General features: G+C 49.5%; 1 protein-coding gene across 1 annotated transcript; it reads right to left on the bottom strand.

Annotated features, from left to right (window-relative positions):
* Positions 1-2,945: 2,945 nt before the first annotated feature.
* On the bottom strand, positions 2,946-3,881 carry LOC137846873 (olfactory receptor 14C36-like). The gene has a single exon (XM_068664981.1). The coding sequence runs from the start codon at positions 3,879-3,881 to the stop codon at positions 2,946-2,948; it is 936 nt and encodes a 311-aa protein (XP_068521082.1).
* Positions 3,882-13,288: the final 9,407 nt, after the last annotated feature.

The following is a 13,288-nucleotide window of genomic DNA, read 5'->3' as shown; positions in this document are numbered from 1 at the left end:
TCTTGAGACTGACGCGGCCCCAAAGTCAGAATGGAAAATAACCCAAAGCTGTAGGTGAACCCTGCACAATGTGTCATGCAGTTCTTGTACCACCCCAAAATTTTGTTTCCTGCCTCCAAGTTTTGGATACGGAATGCCTTCTTTGCACCCAGGGTATCTTTTTCCAAACACTCATGCACGGTTCAGTTTGCCCCAAGCGTCTTGGAGGCAGTGGCCCACTCTGTGTAGAAAACTGAAAGCAGTCCTAAAGGATGACTTCAGGCAAAAGCTGACACCTCTGACATGACAACCCCTATCCCAGACCTCATCCACTATGGGGCCTACCAGGTACTTAGAAAGAGCCGATCTCAGAAACTACATGCACAGCAAGTGCCTTCTGCTGCCCTACCATGGACACTGGCAGATGTGAGCCTAAAGGCACAGATCCCAGCCAGGAGTCAAGGGTGACCTGTCAACTACTTCAGAGAGAGCTCAACTCGCAGGCCATTTAACAGCCAGTCCTTTCCTGCTGGACTTAGTGTTTCTGAGGCACCACTGAGCTTGTAATACCACACCTACAAAACACCCCCTTTTTGGCCAAGGAGCTGCCCAGGAAAGCCCACTGCCTGTCCCTGCCTGCAGTCCCAGCACAGCCCCACAGAAGCACTGGCACCAAGCTCCTGGAGCAGCTGGGCCTGAGCCCACCAGCAGGGCTCAGCAGGACAGGGCGGCAGTGGCAAGAGAGCAGCTCTGCATGCCCCAAGCGCTGGTGCTCCCTGGCCGTGCTGCTGGGATGGGACTCTTTTCCTCTGCAGCCCTGCACATGGGCACTGCCCCTGCAGAGCCAGACCATGTCTCAGAGGAAGGATGTCAGACAAAGAAGGCAATGCAGGCTCCTTCAGTTTTTTTTATGTTCACAGAGAGCATGGCTTCACATGCACAGTGCCTATGAGCTATGTTTGAAAGGTACAAACTGAAATGGAAAGGTGAAGAACAATATCATTTTAATTGACAATATTAGGTAAATTAATATCTGTAATGATACATGCACAGCCACAAACAAAACAAAAATACTGGCTATTCTTTAAATTGTTGACATTACAAGTCATCTGCAGAAGCAGATCAGAAATTTCTTGCATCCAAAACACATATATTCAGCAATTTCCACACGACATGCTTCAGCTCCTGGCTCCTCCTGCTACAGATGAGGACGTGCTCTGCTGGAGGCACCACTGAGTACAAAACTGCCACCACCAGGTCCGGGGATGGAGAGGAGATGGAGGGTGCTTCAGGTAGGCATCCATGACAGGCCTAAGGGAGACAGACACCATGGTGAGGTGAGGGAGAAAGGAACGTAGAAAAGGCTTTGTGCCGGCCCTGCTATAGAGAAAACAGGACTGTCACCTGGATCCACAAGGTCTAATCCAAATACACTGCTCCTACCTGTGGCAGCTGGGCTCTTGGACCTGAGCCCCTCCTGGATGCTGGGGCTGCTTCCCCAGCTTACCTTACAAAAGATGTAACATTCAGAATGCTAAGTATGAGATTATTAAAAACAAAATGAAATATTGTTCAAATACTAACAGAGAAATATAATTTAAGAAATGTTGTTATGTGTCTCCTTCTATGACAAAATGATGCGCTTGCTGGATGAGGGAAAGGCTGTGGATGTGGTCTACCTTGACTTCAACAAGGCTTTTGACACCGTCTCCCACAGCATTCTCCTCAAGAAACTGGCTGCTCTTGGCTTGGACTGGCGCACGCTTCGTTGGGTTAGAAACTGGCTGGATAGCCGGGCCCAAAGAGTCGTGGTAAATGGAGTCAAGACCAGTTGGAGGCCAGTCAGTAGTAGCGTTCCCCAGGGCTCGGTGCTGGGACCGGTCCTCTTTAATATCTTCATCAATGATCTGGACGAGGGCATTGAGTGCACCCTCAGTAAGTTTGCAGATGACACCAAGCTAGGTGCGTGTGTCGATCTGCTCGAGGGTAAGAAAGCTCTGCAGGAGGATCTGGATAGGCTGCACCGATGGGCTGAGGAAAACTGCATGAAGTTCAACAAGGCCAAGTGCCGGGTCCTGCACCTGGGGTGCAATAACCCCAAGCAGAGCTACAGGCTGGGAGATGAGTGGTTGGAGAGCTGCCAGGCAGAGAAGGACCTGGGAGTGATGGTTGATAGTCGGCTGAATATGAGCCAGCAGTGTGCTCAGGTGGCCAAGAAGGCCAACGGCATCCTGGCTTGTATCAGAAACAGTGTGACCAGCAGGGCTAGGGAGGTGATCGTCCCCCTGTACTCGGCTCTGGTGAGGCCGCACCTCGAGTACTGTGTTCAGTTTTGGGCCCCTCGCTACAAGAAGGACATGGAGGTGCTTGAGCGGGTCCAGAGAAGGGCGACGAAGCTGGTGAGGGGCCTGGAGAACAAGTCCTACGAGGAGCGGCTGAGGGAGCTGGGTTTGTTCAGCGTGGAGAAGAGGAGGCTCAGGGGCGACCTTATTGCTCTTTACAGATACCTCAAAGGTGGCTGTAGCGAGGTGGGGGTTGGCCTGTTCTCCCACGTGCCTGGTGACAGGATGAGGGGGAATGGGCTTAAGTTGCACCAGGGGAGTTTTAGGTTAGATGTTAGGAAGAACTTCTTTACCGAAAGGGTTGTTAGACATTGGAACAGGCTGCCCAGGGAAGTGGTGGAGTCACCATCCCTGGAAGTCTTTAAAAGACGTTTAGATGTAGAGCTTAGGGATATGGTTTAGTGGAGACTGTTAGCGTTAGGTCAGAGGTTGGACTCGATGATCTTGAGGTCTCTTCTTACCTAGAAATTCTGTGTGATTCTGTGATTTTCCCAAATACCCTTTGATTTCTGTTAGGATTACTATTAATGACAAACTTATGATAACACTAGTAATGATAAAATGACATGATATAATATGAATCAAAACATTTGCATATTATTAAGAATACACCTTCTGAACACGTCATGGATGCTTAAGAAGCATGTATGGAAACAGTTTCCTCACTGCATCCTTGACCTCCTGGTTCCTCGTGCTGTACATGAGGGGGTTCACTACTGGAGGTACCACTGAGTAGAGAAGTGTGACCACCAGGTCCAGGGGTGGTGAGGAGATGGAGGGAGGCTTCAGGTAGGCAAACATGCCAGTGCTGACCATCAGGGAAACCACAGCCAGGTGAGGGAGGCACGTGGAAAAGGCTTTGTGCCTGCCCTGAGAGGAGGGCATCCTCAGCACAGCTCTGAAGATCTGCACGTAGGATAACATGATGAAAACAAAACAACCAAAGCCCAAAGAAAAGCTAAACACAAGTGCCCCGACTTCCCTGAGATAGGCATCTGAACAGGAAAGCTTGAGGATCTGGGGGATTTCACAGAAGAACTGGTCCAAAGCATTGCCATGGCAGAGGGGCAGGGAAAATGTGTTGGACGTGTGCAGGGCAGCATTGAGAAAGCCACTGCCCCAGGCAGCTGCTGCCATCTGGGCACAAGCTCTGCTGCCCAGGAGGCTCCCGTAGTGCAGGGGTTTGCAGATGGCAACATAGCGGTCATAGGCCATGATGGTGAGAAGGGAATACTCTGCTCCAACCAAGAAGACAAAAAAGAAGACCTGTGCAGCACATCCTTGATAGGAGATGGCCCTGGTGTCCCAGAGGGCATTGCCCATGGCTTTGGGCAGAGTGGTGGAGATGCAGCCCAGGTCCAGGAGGGCGAGGTTGAGTAGGAAGAAATACATGGGGGTGTGGAGGTGGTGGTGGCAGGCTATGGCAGTGAGGATGAGGCCGTTGCCCAGGAGGGCAGCCAGGTAGATGTCCAGGAAGAGCACGAAGTGCAGGAGCTGCAGCTCGCGTGTGTCTGCGAATGGCATCAGGAGGAGCTCACTCACGAAGCTGACGTTGGGCATTTGCTGACTCTGGACACAGTTGTCTGCTGAAGATGAGATGGCAGAGAAACGTTATAACAGACTTCTCTCAGGAAAAGCCATTGCAAGTCTTAAAACATGCCCTAGCCTTACCCTCTCTTTTTGAAGAGGACCTTCCTCCAGGTTTCTTTCTTGCTTGAGCAATGTAGAGTTTTCTTTTGTTATCTAGTAGTTATCCCTGTAATGGTTAGCATGATGAACATGGTCAGGGATTTCTCTGAGAAGAAAGTTGAGACAGCTGGGAGCACTGAAGCTGCAGTAGAAGTGCAGATGGACAGAATATTCACCTTCACACTTACCTTGTCAAGGGCTGTGCACATTTCTCCTTCAGGCAGCTCTCAGCATCCTCCCAATCCCTTATGCCTCCAAGCCCTCTCTCCACCTCTCCTCTCCCCATGCCAGCTGTGGTCAGAGCCCTCAGCCCTGCTGCGCTGTGCAGAGGAGCTGCTCCTGGGCACAGCTCTCTCTCTGGTTCATGGGACTTTCTGAAATGTGTTTTCTCTGTCTCACAAGCCTGGCACAGCTCAGCAGCACAGCACCAGCCCAAGGCACTGCAATCACCCCTCTGGGGGCTTGGCTGATGAGCCCACGAACCTCAGGCACTCAGAGACAATTGAAGACATCTCTCCAGAAGTGCAAGTCAGAGGCAAGTTTCCTGCAGTGTCCCCCTGAGGGCCAGCACTGACACAGCCTCCCTTGGAGCTCATTAGAGCCGAACACTGGAGGCAGCGAGGACAAAGAGACAAAGGCAATGTGAAGGTGACACTGATATGTGGACAAAATGGATGTGTGTCACCAAGCACAAGGGTCAGGCCTTGAACGCAAGTGCCTGGGAAGGGGGATCCCTTCCCTTGATAGGTTGCTCAGGGCTCTTTGTGGGGCAGTAGGAGATGGGGATGTGCATGGCCAAGAACTTGAGAATAGTACGACCCCTGCCTGGTTCATGGGTGGGGGTGAGGAGGCAATGAGGCCCTGGTGCTTTAACGATCAGCTGTCTCCTCATAGGCCTCAGTGGCAGAGACAACAGCCATAACCATGGAGAGAAAGACCTGGGTCCTGCTAGGACTTTGAACCTTGCCATAGCCCTTGCTCCTCTCCAAACCAAGATGGCCTAGAGAATCCCAGACCTGTACCTCTTTAGTGGTTAGTTGTAGACACTTGTCCGTGTGGTATCTCAGCAGACCTAAGCTGAGTCTAACTCAGATCTTCTTGGTGACCATGCTCCTCATGAGGCAGCTCTGTAGGAACCTGCCCTGGTTCCTAGTGAGCAGGCACCACTGCTCGTATGGCATCCCTCGTGGTGCCCAGGCCCTCCTTCTCCTGTGTACTCAGCAGTGTCCCAGTTTCCACTGATGTGTGGGGTTACTCTCCCTCTCGTTCAGGACTAGTGCTCTTCTCCTTGTAAATGTCTAGAGGTTTCTTTAGACAAAATCCTGCAGTTTCTCAAGCTCCCACCACACTGATGCACCGTTCTGTCAGCTGTTCCTGTCTGCAGTCAGACTGTTCAGCCTTTGTGTGATTGTGCTGTCTCTGACAAGACAGCAGCATTGGGAGGTACAGGGGACACAGAATCACACACAGAACCACACAGAATTCTCTTGGTTAGAAGAGACCTCAAGATCATTGAGTCCAACCTCTGACCTAACACTAACAAGTCCTCCACTAAACCAGCGTTTGGATAATACAGGAGTAACCAGTTCAATGGAACTGCAACACAGTCACAGAAAGGTAGTGGGTGGAAGGCTGCCAGATTCTACTTTTTCTGTTCTTCATTCTCATGCATGCTGTCAGTTTCTCTGCAGCTGTGTCCTAAAAGTTATGGGGCTGTGCAGGACAATGTTAGAAGGTCCAAAGCCCAGCTGGAGCTTAATCAATCCATTCATGTCATAGAATCATAGCATCATAGAATATCCTGAGTTGGAAGGGACCCTTAAGGATCATCAAGTCCACACTCCCTGATGTCCCTCAACCTCTCCACCTCCTCCTTGAGCTCTACCACCATGCGGACCAGGTCATCCACCTGCTCGCACCTCACTCACGCAGTGTCTCTGCCTCCCGCTGATGGCAGCAGCAGGCTCTGACACTCCCTGCATCCGGTGACCTGAACCACTGCATTCTTTAACGGGCAGTCGGTCTGGGTGTGTACCGACTTCCTGGAGACTGCACCGTTCCTGGTGGAGACCATTATCACCCAGCTAACGGCTGTCATTAAGAGGTGTTCGTGTGGGCGGGGGTTGCTCTACGCCCTTCCTGCTTGCCCTGCCTGCACTAACTGCCGCGCTAACTGCTGCGCTACTCCCCTCTGACGCGCCATGCCCTGTTTCCCCCGCACTGTTCGCCGTGCTCCGGGTCGCTCACGCTCCCTAGGGGCTGCTTTTGAACGGCCGGGGAGGGGGCGCTGCTGGCTCCGCCTTCGCCTCGTCAGCCTCCCTCACGAGGGCTGCCGGGTCCTGGCGGCTCCCTGAAGTAGGCTCGATGCCGGAAAATTAGACCTGCCTGTCCCGATCCCCCGCTCCGCTGCAGAACGCGTCTGCCCCGGATTTGATCGCCTCGGCAAATGGCATCATCACAGCGTCATCACAGCATCATTGTAGCGTCATCACAGCATCATCACAGCATTATCACAGCTTCATAACAGCGTCATCACAGCGTGATCACAGTGTCATAACAGCATCATCAGAGTGTCATAATAGTGTCAGCACAGCTTCAGCACAGATTCATCACAGCGTCATCACAGCATTGTCATAGCGTCATCACAGCATCATCAAAGCGTCATCACAGTGTCAGAAGACCATCATCAGAGCGTCATTAGAGCGTCATCGCAGTGTCATCACAGCGTAATTGCAGCATCATAATAGCATCATCACAGCGTTATCACAGCGTCATCACAGCATCATCACAGCATCATCAAAGCATAATCACAGCGTCACAAGAGCATCATCACAGTATTATCAGAGCGTCATCACAGCATCATCACAGCGTCATCGCAGCGTCATCGCAGCGTCATCACAGCGTCATCACAGCATCTTCATAGCATCATCACAGCATCATCAAAGAGTCATGACAGAGTCATCAAAGCATCACAAGAGCATCATCAAAGTATCATAAGAGCTTGATCGCAGCATCATCACAGAGTCATCACAGAATCATCACAGCGTTATCACAGCGTCATCACAGTGTAATAACACCATCAACACAGCATCATCACAGAATCATCACAGCGTCATCACAGTATAATCAGTGTCATCAGAGCGTCATAACAGCATCACAAGAGCATCATTACAGCATCATCGCAGCGTAATCAAAGCTTCATAACAGTGTAATAACAGCATCTTCATAACGTCATCACAGCATCATCACAGCATAATCACACCATCATCACAGCGTCATCGCAGCATCATAACAGCGTCACAAGAGTATCATCACAACATCATCACAGCGTCATCGCAGTGTCAAAATAGAATCTTCACAGCATTATCACTGCGTCATCACAGCGTCATTACAGCATCATCTCACTTAATAACAATATCATCACGGACTCATCACAGTGTCATCACAGAATCATCACAGCTTCATCGCTGGTGCATAAGAGCATCATCAATACATCATCACGGAGTCATCACAGCGTCATCAGAGTCAGCACAGCATCATCACAGCATCATCAGAACATCATCATAGCGTAATCACAGCACCATAACAGCATCATCACAGCAGGATCGCAATGTCATCACAGTGTCATCGTATCATCAGATAGCGTCTTCATAGCGTCATCACAGCGTCATCACAGTATAATCATTGCGTCATCATATCATCATAGTAGCGTCATAACAGTGTCATCACAGCGTCATCGCAGCGTCATCACAGCATAAAGACAGCGTCAACACAGCATCATCACAGCATCATCAAAGCATCATCACAGCATCACAAGAGCATCATGACAGCATGATCACAGCGTCATTACAGCGTCATCACAGCGTCATCAAAGCATCATCACAGCGTCACAAGAGCATCATGACAGCATGATCACAGCGTCATCGCAGCGTCATCACAGCGTCATTACAGTGTCATCACAGCGTAATAACAGCATTATCACAGCGTCATCACAGCGTCATCCCAGCATCATCACCGCATTATCATAGCGTCATCCCAGCATCATCATAGTGTCATCACAGCATTATCATAGCATCACCGCAGCATCCTCACAGCGTCATAACAGCGTCATCACAGTATAATCACAGCATCATCACAGCGGCATCACAGCGTCATCACAGAACCATAACAGCCTCATGACAGCATCATCACAGTGTTATCATAGCATCATAAAAGCATCGTGATAGTGTCATTATAGCATCATCATAGCGTCATCACAGTATCATTACAGCGTCCTAAGAGCACAATCAGAGAGTCATCACAGCATTATCACAGCATCATAACAGCGTGATCGCAGCATCATCACAGCGTCATCACAGTGTCATCATTATTTCATTGCGGTTTCCTTGCTGCGTCATCGCAGCATCATAACAGTGTCATCACAGCGTCATCACGGCATCCTCATAGCATCATCACAGTGTCTTTGCAGTGTCGTCACAGCGTTATAACAGCATCATCATACCATCATCACAGCATCATTACAGCATCCTAACAGCACAATCAGAGCGTTATCACAGCATTATCACAGCATCATAACAGCGTCATATCAGTGTCATCACAGCATCATTATAGCATCAACACAGCATCATAACAGCGTCATAACAGCATCATCACAGCATCATCACAGCATCATCACAGCATCATCCCAATGTCATCAAAGCGTCATCGCATCATCATAACAGCATCATCACAGCCTCATCACACGGTCATCACAGCATCATCACAGCGGAAGCAAAGAATCATCACAGTGTCAGCACAGCATCGTCATAGCATCATCACAGCATTATCACAGCATCATCAGAGCATCATCACAGCGTAATCACAGCATCATCACAGTGTAAAAACACCATCATCACAGCGTCATCAGAGTGTCATCACAGAATAATAACAGAATCATCACAGTGTCATCAGAACATCATCGTAGTGTAATCACAGCATCATGACAGCATCATCACGGCATCATTGCAGTATAATCAGTGTCACCAGAACATCATAACACCGTCACAAGAGCATCATTACAGCATCATCGCAGCGTAATCAAAGCATCATAACAGCGTCTTCACAGCATCTTCATAGTGTCATCACAGCATCATGAGAGCGTCATCACAGCATCATAACAGCATCATCACAGCGTCATCAGAGAGTCATCATAGCGTCATCACAGCATAATCAAAGAATCATAGAATCATAGAATATCCTGAGTTGGAAGGGACCCTTAAGGATCATCAAGTCCAACTCTTGACACCGCACAGGTCTACCCAAAAGTTCAGACCATGTGACTAAGTGCACAGTCCAATCTCTTCTGAAATTCAGACAGGCTCGGTGCAGTGACCACTTCCCTGGGGAGCCTGTTCCAGTGTGCAACCACCTTCTCTGTGAAGAACCCCCTCCTGATGTCAAGCCTAAATTTCCCCTGCCTCAGCTTAACCCCGTTCCCGCAGGTCCTGTCGCTGGTGTTAATGGAGAAAAGGTCTCCTGCCTCTCGACACCCCCTTACGAGGAAGTTGTAGACTGCGATGAGGTCTCCCCTCAGCCTCCTCTTCTCCAGGCTGAACAGGCCCAGTGCCCTCAGCCGTTCCTCGTACGTCTTCCCCTCCAGGCCTTTCACCATTTTCGTAGCCCTCCTCTGGACACTCTCCAACAGTTTCATGTCCTTTTTATGCTGTGGTGCCCAGAACTGCACACAGTACTCGAGGTGAGGCTGCACCAGTGCAGAGTAGAGCGGGACAATCACCTCCCTCGACCTACTAGCGATGCCGTGCTTGATGCACCCTAGGACACGGTTGGCCCTCCTGGCTGCCAGGGCACACTGCTGGCTCATATTCAACTTGCTGTCTACCACCACCCCCAGATCCCTCTCTTCTAGGCTGCTCTCCAGCGTCTCATCGCCCAGTCTGTACGTGCAGCCAGGGTTTCCCCGTCCCAGGTGCAGGACCCGGCACTTGTTCTTATTGAACTTCATGCGGTTGGCGATCGCCCAGCTCTCCAACCTATCCAGATCCCTCTGCAAGGCCTTTCCACCCTCATTCGAGTCCACAACTCCTTCAAGTTTGGTGTCATCAGCAAACTTGCTCAAAGAAGGGAAGCAAATGTTGCAAATCCTTCTGAAATCTTGTATTGCCCTAAAACAAAGTAAGTCAAGGTAAGGTAAAGAGCCGCATGCAGGCTGTCCAGGTTCTGTGGGACCCCTGCGTCGGGAAAGATTGGGCATTGGTCAGTGCGTGATGAGCAATTGCACTGTGCATCACTTGCTTTATACATATAACAATAATAAAAATAAGGTTTATAATTATTTATTATTAGTATTTTTACTGTTATTACTGTCTCTTCATTTTCTGTCCTTTTAACTACCTTTGTTTCAACCAATTATATTTTGGGTGTTGGGTGTGAGCTAACATCTGTGTGGTGCTGAGGTTCCTGACAAGTTCAAGCACAACATGTTTAACAACCACAGTCCAACAGCACAAATCACACTTTAAACAATCATTCCCTGACATCTACAGAGAGAAGTTGGTGATGACTTCAGGCTGCTTCAAACACCACACCCCAGCAGAGACCCTGCTGCCTTGGGGAGCTGTCAGCCCTGAGGCCTTGGGGACACCTCGAGGGAGCCCAAGGGCACAGAGCAAGCGATGCCATGGTCGGCTGCTGTGCTGCTGAGCTGGGCCGGGCTCCTGGGCCCAAGGGGAGCTCCTGGTAAGCTGGCAGCGCTGCAGAGAGACAGCTGTGTCCAGGAGCAGCTCCTCTGCACAGCGCAGCAGGGCTGGGGGCTCTGACCGCAGCTGGCACACAGAGAGGAGAGAAGGAGAGAGGGCTTGGAGGCACTGAGGAGCACAACAACAGAGGGCAGCGTGTGGCAGGACACATCTGCAGGCTCTTGGCACCGTGAGGCTCTGGCAGCAGGGCCATGCAGGTGGGGTTGCTAGAGGGGTCTTCTACAGCTGGCACATCTGATGGCTGATAGCATCTGTCAGGATGGGTCTTATTCTACCTGTAATGTGGCATAGAAGATGTTTTAGAGAATGGTATTTTTGAGGGGGCATTTTAACAGGAAGACCGAGGCTTGGTTTATCTGAAACAGAAGACTTTCTTGGATTCTGTGCTCTTAGATTCTTGGTGTGGAGCGGAGGCAGGGTTCATGACAATGAATTGTGTGGATTGTACTGGAGAGAACAACTGAAACCAATGAAGGAAAGGGATCTGCCAACTGTCTAAGTGCAGTTCAGCAAAGGCTTTGAGAGGTTTAATTGAAAAATGGAAATGTTTTTTCTCAGATAATCCTGACATATTATCACTCTATTTCTTTTCCTTTAGTAGGACAACATACACAAAACAAGCAAATGCCCAACAGCAGCTCTGTGAGAGAGTTTTTCCTGCTGGCATTCGCAGACACACGCGAGCTGCAGCTCCTGCACTTCACACTCCTCCTGGGCATCTACCTGGCTGCCCTCCTGGGCAACGGCCTCATCCTCAGTGCCGTAGCCTGCCACCACCGCCTCCACACCCCCATGTACTTCTTCCTCCTCAACCTCGCCCTCCTCGACCTGGGCTGCATCTCCACCACTGTCCCCAAAGCCATGGCCAATGCCCTGTGGGACACCAGGGCCATCTCCTATCAAGGATGTGCTGCACAGGTCTTTCTGTTTGTCTTCTTGATTGTATCAGAATTTTATCTTCTCACCGTCATGGCCTATGACCGCTACGTTGCCATCTGCAAGCCCCTGCACTACGGGAGCCTCCTGGGCAGCAGAGCTTGTGCCCAGATGGCAGCAGCTGCCTGGGGCAGTGGCTTTCTCAATGCTGTCCTGCACACGGCCAATACATTTTCCCTGCCCCTCTGCCAAGGCAATGCTCTGGACCAGTTCTTCTGTGAGATCCCCCAGATCCTCAAGCTCTCCTGCTCAGATGCCTACCTCAGGGAAGTTGGGGCACTCATGTTTAGTATTTTCTTGGCCTTTGGTTGTTTTGTTTTCATTGTTTTCTCATATGTGCAGATCTTCAGGGCAGTGCTGAGGATGCCCTCTTGTCAGGGCTGGCACAAAGCCTTTTCCACGTGCCTCCCTCACCTGGCCATGGTCTCCCTCTTTCTCAGCACTGCCATATTTGCCTACCTGAAGCCCCCCTCCATTTCCTTGCCATCCCTGGACCTGGTGGTCTCACTTCTCTACTCAGTGGTGCCTCCAGCAGTGAACCCCCTCATCTACAGCATGAGGAACCAGGAGCTCAAGGATGCAGTGAGGAAACTGTTTCCATACATGCTTCTTAAGCATCCGTGATGTGTTCAGAGGATGTATTCTAAATAATATGCAAATATTTTGATTCATATTATATCATATCATTTTTATCGTTACTAGTGTTATCATAACATTGTCATTAATAACAATCCTAACAGAAAACAAAGGGTATTTGGGAAAATGAGACAACGTTTTAAAAATTATTTTTCTCTGTTAATATTTGAACAATATTTTATTTCATTTTTAATAATCTAATTCTTAACATTCTGAATGTTACGTTTTGTGTTAGTTTTTACTATATCATCTAATGTACATACAGAACCAGGATTCCTTGGTAGTTAAAGACAATAAAGATGTCAGCGGAAATTCATTGGTCTCAGTTTCCTTCTCTTCCCATCCCCTCTGGAGCTACGGGAGCAGTCCCAGCATCCAGGAGGGGCTCAGGGCCAAGAGCCCAGCTGCCACAGGGAGGAGCAGTCGATTTGGATTAGACCGTGTGGATCTAGGTGACAGTCCTCTCGTCTCTATAGTAAGGCTAGCACAAAGCCTTTTCCACGTGCCTCCCTCACCTGGCCGTGGTCTCCCTGTTTGTCAGCACTGTCCTGTTTGCCTACCTGAAGCCCTCCTCCATTTCCTCCACATCCTTGGACACGGTGGTTTCATTTCTGTACTCGGTGGTGCCTCCAAAATGAACCCCCTCATCTACAGCTTGAGGAACCAGGACCTGAAAGCCACACTGAAGAAACTGATTCAAGTGGTAATACTTACGTAGCAATAAATTGGCTATCTCACTTTTCTGGTTTTACTCAAGTTAATCTCAGGCAATTTGTGATGATTAGGTAGAGCATTCTTTAAAATGTAATAGAACAAATGTTTAATAAAATTTAATAAATAAAATATTTCCAGTTAGATGTCTGCTTTCATTCCTCTTTTCCAGATGACCAGCCCTCTGTGTGACCCAGAGGCTTTCTTGGAATGTGTTTATTCCTGAATGACACCTGGTCT

This window comes from Anas acuta, chromosome W, assembly GCF_963932015.1.
Source record: "Anas acuta chromosome W, bAnaAcu1.1, whole genome shotgun sequence".
NCBI classification, from domain to species: Eukaryota; Metazoa; Chordata; class Aves; order Anseriformes; family Anatidae; genus Anas; species Anas acuta.
This window is presented reverse-complemented; position numbering and strand designations above follow the sequence as displayed.

Coding starts and splice junctions, on each gene's coding strand:
- LOC137846873 (XM_068664981.1), bottom strand. CDS start 3,881: ATGCCCAACGTCAGCTTCGTGAGTGAGCTCCTCCTGATGCCATTCGCA.